This window comes from Dicentrarchus labrax, unplaced genomic scaffold, assembly GCF_905237075.1.
Source record: "Dicentrarchus labrax unplaced genomic scaffold, dlabrax2021, whole genome shotgun sequence".
Classification (NCBI taxonomy): domain Eukaryota; kingdom Metazoa; phylum Chordata; class Actinopteri; family Moronidae; genus Dicentrarchus; species Dicentrarchus labrax.
In genome coordinates this window covers 3,736,060-3,745,198 of record NW_026136704.1, presented here as the reverse complement: position 1 = coordinate 3,745,198, position 9,139 = coordinate 3,736,060, and the positions used below count along the sequence as shown (strand labels likewise).

The 9,139-nt window shown below is 42.4% G+C and overlaps 1 protein-coding gene across 1 annotated transcript; it reads right to left on the bottom strand.

The window, feature by feature from the left end:
* Positions 1 to 676: 676 nt before the first annotated feature.
* LOC127362374 (uncharacterized) lies at positions 677 to 4,021 on the bottom strand. The gene is made up of 2 exons (XM_051398041.1): positions 1,797 to 4,021; positions 677 to 1,689 (listed from the first exon to the last, which is right to left on the bottom strand). The coding sequence occupies exons 1-2, from the start codon at positions 1,921 to 1,923 to the stop codon at positions 1,037 to 1,039; spliced, it is 780 nt and encodes a 259-aa protein (XP_051254001.1). The 5' UTR covers positions 1,924 to 4,021; the 3' UTR covers positions 677 to 1,036.
* Between the last annotated feature and the right edge of the window lie 5,118 nt (positions 4,022 to 9,139).

The window sequence follows — 9,139 nt, the reverse complement described above, 5'->3', positions numbered from 1 at the left end:
CATTTGGTGTTTCTTTATTTATAAACCAGTTTATTTAATGGGGGAAATGGAAAGGCTTGTGTCGCACAGTTATCACATTGTAGAACCAGATAAAAGTGAATGTGCGTAAAAAAAGGTTACATTCCAGACTCAAAATGGGCCATTTCAGCCATTTGCACCTGTAATTGCTTAGAGGTATAAGCACTGAAGTCAGTGTGTGCATAAGAAAAGGTCACATTCCAGACTAAATGGGCAATATACTGTTCACACTTGCATTCATATTTCAGCTTCATCACACTTACATTTACTGTTTCTTTAGTTATAGACCACTCTATTTAATGGGGGGAAATGGAAAGGTCACATTCCAGACAGTGTCATGTCACTCAGTATGTAAATACCTTCAAGTAAAATGTAACCAACATTTTTTTTCATTCTTAAATCTTTGGCCACAACTATGCACTGACATGGTTCATACTATTTATGGGTGTGATGGTTCATATTATTTATGGGTGTGATAACAATGCAATGTATCCTTTGCATGTCTGCAGTGCGGTGCCTTGGTAACTAAACACACCTGGGTGACAGTCAAACACGCTCAAGCTTGGATGAGTTAAACAATATACATGTGTTTATTTTAAGACAAAAAGTTATAACAATAATAACAGTGCAAAATAAGAGTACAAAACAAAAGCCTAATCTAAGTTAAAAAACAGAAAGTTGAAAAAGTACAATTGTATTGCCAGGTAGGTTTTTACACATACGAGGAATTTGTCTTGATGCAATGGTGCTTAAAATATAAAACCACACAAAAAAAAGAAGATAAATATATAAATCACAAATATATACAAGTCACACAAAAATCACACAAGAATAGAGTCAAATAGGGAAAAAAAGAAAAAAATACACAATGCTTTGTGTATTTTGTCATTGTCCCGCCTCACTTCTTGTCCTGCTTAACAACTGGATGAGGACACTTCAAGTTTCCCTCATCTCTGCCACACACACTTCGTGTCGCATCTGGGCAGCAGCATCAGACCTCTCGAGGTGGGCCAAGAGGTCATCCTCCCGCCTCTGCCGCTTCCTCAACCTCTGTTCGCGGTTCGCGAGTTGGAGTTCGACTGGCTGAGGAAGAAGCAGGAGACGGGGAAGAGGAGCTGGTGGACTGCGCTGGAGAGGGAGCTCTGGTGGGCAGCGCTGACAACTCTGAGTTGCAGGGAGATGACGAGGGATCCCAGTCTGCTGACGCTGGTGAGGGAGCACCGCTGGACTGCCTCAGTGCATCTGGTCGGCGTATCACAACACCAGCACGATTGCTCCCCACAACAGATGGGTCCACGTCGTGATTTCCCCCAATCAGCTCGTCCATCTCCGCGTAGAACTGGAAGCGGATAGGCCCCCTTCCCGTCGATGTGTTATTGTCCTTAGATTTTTGGGATCCCTCCACCAGCGTCAACCACTTGCGTGCCACCTTCTTGGGCTGGAACTGCTCCCTGAACTGTCTGCCATGCTTCCCAGCCATCTCCTCCCACAGCAGTGTCTTCGTTTTCTTCCCCAACCTCAGCCGCCGGTTGAGGTCATTGAGGGACTTTGCAGGTCCCTCGCCCTCTACCTCCAGATGGATCCCCATCAGGTGGATTAGGAAGAAGGTCTGCTCTTTGTTGAAGCACTCATTCACGGGAAGTGGTGCAGTAACCTGGACATTGCAGGTATCTGAATAATAAAAAAGAAACAAGTCAGCACAGTACTTGCAGCACCCAGGGATAAATGACTGTTTAAGTATGCGCATGTCTACAGTATCATGCTTTTTAATAACCCACCTGTGCAAGTACAACCTGCCAGGTCGACTGCCACCATGAGGCCCTCATCTACAAAGTACCTCTCTGCATTTTGGTACAGGTTGCCCTGGTAAGGCACGGTCCTGTCCTTGTCCACAAATGCAACCATGCTGTGGTTGAGAAAGACTAAAAAGAAAAAAAAAACACAATGTATGTTACAGACTGCAACCTCAGTATATGCTGTGAAGGAACACCACAAAACTCTGATGCGAAACCCACCTTACAGCAATCTACAACCATTTATCATTTCCATTTTTTCCTGAGTAGCTGTAGGCCTGTCCATTGTCTACTAAACCACTAGCAGCAACACAGATTTTCACCTTGTTTTCTAACAAAAGTAGGCTGAAAACATGTCCCTCATGCCCCCTTTTGGGTACTGTTTCAGGTCAATGTGAAATAATAATGTTTTTCTACAGAAACACTAACATTTCAAGTAATTCCGTTATTGCAAGTCTTACATTTCAATAATATTTTGCCATTTTCGCCTATTTCAGTTTCAACAAGTGCTGTGGCGTTTGTCTCGAGCCACCAGGGACCACCAGGGGCAGTGGCAGGCTACTGTTATTGTTAGCTACATTAGCCTATTTAGCAAACCAGCTAGAAAACAAAACTTTACATTGTATTGCACGCACAGCAACACCGTGCAATGCATAAATTGGTGACCGGACTAAAGCAGCAATGTAAACAAGTGTGTAAGAGCTTTTAAAATCGACATTAAAACAACCAACGTAGTACAATTACAAAGAAAATACATCTCAACTTACCATGAAATATGGGCGCAGCCATCTTTGTTTTTGAGTCGAACGTTCGTCCTCGTTTCGCTCGGTGTATTATTTTTTTAAATATCAAAATACTTTAAATGACTTTTTTTGCCAGGACGGTCTCCAGATGCTCAAAATTTTGTGCGAATTGGACAAAAGCGCATGGATGGATCACGAAAACGTAGTTTTACGAAATTTCACGCTCTAGCGAAAATATCCCTATATAGGGAGATTGAGCTCCATTCACCGAATGCGTGGATATAAGGTTTTTGAATGTGAGACAAACGATGCGGGAGTTATTAGCCTATTGAAATTTGCCTAAAAGTAGCGCCACCTAGTGACCTTCCTAGTGGCTGACCTGAATGTGATGCATAGAATATCCGATATCGCACCAGGCCCGACAAATTTGCACGCATTGTATACGTTCAGGGGGTCAAAAATGCAGTTAAAAGTCCTAAACGTAATAATAATAATAAACATAGCAAAAACAATAGGGACCTTGCAGTTGTCACTGGCTCGGTCCCTAACTAGCTGATTGCCACATGTTTTTAGTACACAGCCAGGGATGTTTTCAGGCCCAGCAGCTTTACTCATATTCACTCTCAGCAGAATTCTTCTCACATCCACTGTGGATGCTGACAGTGACCAGTCTTTAAGCCCCCCCCCCTTCTTGAGTAGCTCAATGTGTTTAATTGGTCATCTCATACAAGCGGGACACAGTCCACCGTGTTTCTGCCCCAGAGGCTACCCAGGAGCAAGCTAACTTAGCAGCTGGGTGCTAATCCAAGTTACTCAACGTTCGCCCCAGCATGCTAGCCACATTACCCTTGTGTGACATGCTAACACTAAGCTGAACAGATTAACCTACTAAATAAACAGTAAAACAAAAATTATAGCTTCCAAGTTTTAAATTGGGTCACATTCAGCCAACAACAGAACAGTTCCCGTTATCTCTTTGCTTTGTACTGAATGATTTTCTTCTCAGACATATCTGCCACATTTTCATCAAAAATAAAATTAGTCCACTGGGTCTTCACTTCCTCAGATGGTGGGAGTAGATAAGGACTTTTGTGTTGGTTCTTGCAACAACAGAGTTAACTCATGAGGGCCAGAAATAGGTCAGTGTTGTGGATTTAAGGTTCTAACTGGAGCCACAGACCACCAAGAAACAAGGATTGCCATCAGTCATCCATTTATTAACCAATTCAGTGTTTCCTTTCTAGGATGATGATTGCCATGGTTCTAAACAAAGAAAGAACTAATTACAATTTTTCAAAAACAAGTAATTAATCCAGTCTTTAAATCATGTCTCTTATATACCATAATATGATGTAAATTATTATAAAGAAATTGCTACTCACATTGAAGGTTCATCAAAAGACACATGGCAAACATGTCATCATCTACACATCATCCAGGTGAAATGACAAAGCAAGGCAAGTCAAGTCCAGCCCTCTATTTATAATGTGGGAGGTACTCACAAGTGCATTGAACCACCAGTTGTCTTCTTACAGTTGCAGTTTGTAACAGCCGCCCCCATATTTATGCAGCATATACGCTTCATTAAGCTTAAGCTTCACTGATTTCAGGGAGAGGGATTCATCTAAAAACAGGGCGTATGTATTCTCTACCTTGGAGAATGACCTTTGCACTGCAAACTATTCCATAGTTTCCAGGGTAGGTTTCAGTTATCCTTCCAATCGGCCATGATGCTCGAGAATATTGAGCTAGAGCTTCCACCAAAATGTGGGGCAGTTGGTGACCACGCAGGATCCATGTTCAGGGCCTGGGTGAAGCAGTTTCTCATCATAATGCTTGATAATGAGTTTGGTTATGGTATGTTTTGGATGCAATATAATTGGATGGACATTTTCTTCATCAAGGGTATCTGCTCTTTTAAGTCCACCTTCTACTCTGATGAGACCGAGATCATATTCTGGAGACAGGGGAATTGTTTGCTACTCTTTGGTATGGCTTTATCACGGCACTGAATTCCTCAGGGAAGCACTCTGATTGGGCCCTTTGCAGAAGATGCCTTTCTGAGTTTATGTAGCATATTTGAGTTCTGATCCGCTGCCCCATAAAGCACATTTTTTGTTTCTTCTATCAAATCATCCCAGTTGCTGTACTTGTTAAGATCAGGGAGGTTGTGTCATTTGACATCACTGTGCCACAGAACATGGAAGTTCCTTAACAGGCTCTGATTCAGCTGGCACACATGGATTGGTGGTGTTCAGCAAGAGGAATGGAGGGCCTTGATTCCATCTGTGTTGCTAAGAAAGGTCTAGGAGGGTTTTGCTGTGTGTTATGTTATCTGCATCTGAACTCATAGCACCCTATTACCCCCCTATAACAATGTGTTCTCTGAATGCAGGGCTACTTGTGGTTCCTATAGCCCTCTCCACATTTAAGAGTAGGCTTAAGACGTTCCTCCTTGATAAAGGTTAGGGCTGGCTAAGTTGAGTCCTGAACCATCCCTTAGTTATGCTGCTATATGTCTAGACTATCGGGGGATTTCCCATGATGCACTGAGCTCCTCTCTTCCTCTCCCTCTCTTTCTGCACTCATTCATGTCCCATTAATACATGTTACTAACTTCACTTCTTCCCCGGAGTTCTTGTGCTTTCTCGTCTCGCAGGTTCTCATGGCCCCTGGTGGAGCCTCCTGTCATGGTCCTGCTTGACTCCCATTGCTAATATTACTCGAATATTATTATTATTATTGTTGTTATTATTGTTGCTACTAGGGCGATAGTTATCGGGCTGATATGTCATTCCGACATTTTTTTGTAACAAACTAGTGCAGTGCCCGTAGGAAGTATGTATCGCTATAGAAAAGTGGGAGGTTAAGTAGCTTTTTCAAAGATGGCCAAATGAGGTTGTGTTTGAAGGTGCAGCAGCTAGCTACAGACGAACATCCACAGATTCCGATTCCAGTTTGTTGTCCTCGCGTAGCCGGATCTCCTCAGACCGGAACAGACTCAGTCCGAACTCGTTCAGTGTCAGTAATCCACAACAGTCAGTTTTGATGCACAGAACGGGACCGAACAGCCGACAAAACCCGCTGCAGGTATAAAGCCGCTCGCGCTGCTGCAGGTATAATGTTAGATCAGCGTGTTTCTTAAGGTGTGTCGTGGGGGTGGGCTCTGCAGTGATTAGCTCTGGTGGCTATGGTTGACAATGCTAGCGGAATTCTCTCTCTCTCTCTCTCTCTCTCTCTACTCAACTTCATTTACTTTAGTTAAAAGGTATTCATTTGAATGGAACCATAAGCCAAAATCATTCAAACTTGTTTTTTTGTTACTATGGAATGCACTTTTTCAGTTTGTTTACATAGAAATGTTTAAATCTAACTTGTGTCAGTGCATACATTTTCCATATATATTTATTTTTTTGAACTTCTGGAATACACTTTTTCAGTTTGTAATCCCGCTGCATGTATTTGCATCAGTTCAAGGGGCCTTTTTTTTTTTTGAGAGGCTTGCCAATAGTTTTTCATTGGAAAAATTTAAAAACAAAAGTGTTTTTGGGTTTATTCATTGTATTAATGTCATGATCTTAGGTCATGATCATATATATTATGTACATGTGTGTGTGTTATCGGTATCGGCCTTTAGGAGCTGAAAGTTATTGATTATCGGTTTTAAAAAAAAGTTATCGTGCATTCCTAGTTGCTACGGTTGCTGTGATTGCTGCTCGTTGTCCCCCATTGTTGTTGCTGTCATCGTCATCATCATCAGTCAGTACTAATAGTGTAGTTGTTGCTACTGTTGTTGCTGTGCACCTCTGTCTGTCTCTCTGTCTCTTTCTCTCTCTCTGTCTGTCTGTCTGTCTGTCTCTCTCTCTCTCTGCTCTATTTGAAAAGTGTCCTGAGATAACTTCTGTTATGGCGCTATACAAATAAAATTGAATTGAATTGAATTGAATTGCTTGATTACTCTTTGAGTCAACGTATCTCCAGCTCTTTGTGTCAGTCCGAGTCTGAATCTCAGCAATTCTTGTGCCAACAAACACCTTGTAGTGACAGGAGTCAGATGTTAGCCATGACAGGACTGTTGTGGAATCTGTCCAAAGAGTCACTGACTGTAGTGGGATTGTTCAGAACTGAGTAGGTTAGCCAGCTGGGCACCAGATAAAGCTGCAGATAGCTCAAGGCGAGGGATAGATAGCTGGCATTAGGGATATACGAGACCTGGCCATGATGAAGCTGACATGAATTTGGTAATGTTTGTCTTTAGTTTGAAGGTAGGCAACAGAACCATAAATACGCTCAGAGGCATCACAGAATACATGTATATGGGATTTTGAGGTGGCTGTATGGGCACAGCTGGATAGATATGAGGATAGTGAATGTCAGGGAGATTTTGCAATTCCAGCACCCATGTTTGCCATTTCTTCAACAAGCTATCTGTTTGGATGATGTTATCCCATCCTCTTTCCTCCCTCCATAGATTCTGTACAAGGAACTTTGCACTTGTAGTGAAAGGGGTCAGATAGCCTCAAGGATCATATTGGCTTGCCAGAACTTTGTATATATTCCTAATTGTAGGCTGATGGTAGATGATTGAATGATGTTTTATAACTAGGTTTGGGAACAAAGACGCCCTGCAATCATCTCATTTTCGCTCAAACTTACTTAAGCACACCTTATCCATTCACTCCCTCCTTGACTCATTTCCCACATCCCTCCCACCCCAACCCAACCCTTTCTTTTTCTTTCCCTCTCTTATCCAAATACAGGAACCACTGGGGCTCTCTACAAGAGATACGAAGAGACAGCTCCCCCACTCAGTGTCTCACAACCCACTCAGTTCCCTCTTACATCGCGCCAAACCCCTCCATCCATTCATCGATCCGCCAACCGACCTTCATTCCTCGACCTTCATTCCTCGATCTTCATTCTTCGACCTTCATTCGTTGATCCCTCATTCATCGACCTTCATTCCTCAATCCCTAATTCCTCGTCCTTCATTCCTCGATCCCTCATCCCTCAACCCTACCTCCATCCCTCATCACTCGACCCTACCTCCATCCCTCATCACTATATCCCTCGTCCCTTCATCCCTCATCCCTCAGTATACCACACCAGTTCACATTTGTTCATTATGTGCAATAAACTTTTCTTATGTCATACATTCGATGGCGTGGTCGTTGTTAATGAATCAGTTCTTGTAACTCAGCATGTCTATGAAGCAGTTCCACTGCAGGCCTAGTGTCAGCTCTTTAGGGTCTCCATTTTCTGAGATCCACAGTTCACTAGTTTTGGACTTAGCCTCCCATTGTCGGATGTCAAACCCACCATCAGCAAGCAGAGGTCTCATTTTGTCAATAAGGGTCTTAGCTTCATGAGAGAAGGTTGGAGGACCTCCTCATTTCCATCACAGTGATCTTGGACATGTTTGTTCCAAAATGGTTGTTCCAAATGGCAAGACTTGCCATTCATAAACACTGGGCTCTTGGTCTAACTGCATCCCTCTCCATATAAAGCGTAGTAGAGGTTTGTCCTCATTCAAAAGGCATACTTGATGGTACATACCTTTGATATCTCCACAGATGGCAAAGGAATGTTTGTGGAATCTGAGTAGAACTCCAAGGAGAGAGGGACCAAGTGTTGGGCCAGGCAGAAGACATTTGTTTAAGTTTTGTCCCATGTATTTAAAGAAGCAGTCAAATACAACCCTGTATTTGTTGTTGTGTTGGACAATGTGATGAGGGAACGTCTTTTTGTAGCACGGAGATGGGGCAGGACAGCTGCCTTTGGAGATTGAAGAACAGGAATGTCAGGAACTCTTAGCAGTGGAGTGCCTTAGCGCATTACACTATCTGTCTCTACTCTAACTGTCTTAGAATGGAGTAGATCAAGAGCTAGCTTGTCTTGTTTTGACCTTGTAGCTGTCTTTTCATTCACATAGGGCAAAGTGTCAATCAGTCTTTCCACATTTCTAAGCAATTCACCTTTCAAGCAGGTAAGAGTGAAGGAAAGAGTTTGCTGGGTTGGGATTAAGCTAGCTGGCCCTTGGAGAGCCCATCCTAATCTGGTATGTACTGCCAATGGGCCACCAGGGGGCCCCATGAGTATCGGCTCTGTGGCTGAGATTAGATGGGCATAGTCTGAGCCAATGAGGACAAGAGGGCATGCATGATCAATAAACTGTAATGATACTACAGTTTACTGATCACTAGGAGGATGATTGCCATGGTTCTCAACAAAGAAAGTACAAATTACAATATTTTCAAAACAAGTCATTAATTCAGTCTTTAAATCATGTTAAACATTTACACATTTAAGTATCATAAATCTTACAAATAAAGATTAGACTGACATATAAATCAACATAATATTATTTAACAAATGTAACCTTCCTGTCTCTTATATACCATATGATATGGTTTGTAACAGTCAGCTTGCTGGAGAATCCTTTTAACAGCTTGCATTTCTTTCTCATTGGTTCTGTGGCTAATAGAAGTTATAACCTACAGAAAAATGTTTAAATCCCTTTCTTAAAATTGTAGTGGTCGGTCCTCTGTGTTGGTGGGGTCTGCATACATTCAGGGCACTTTGACA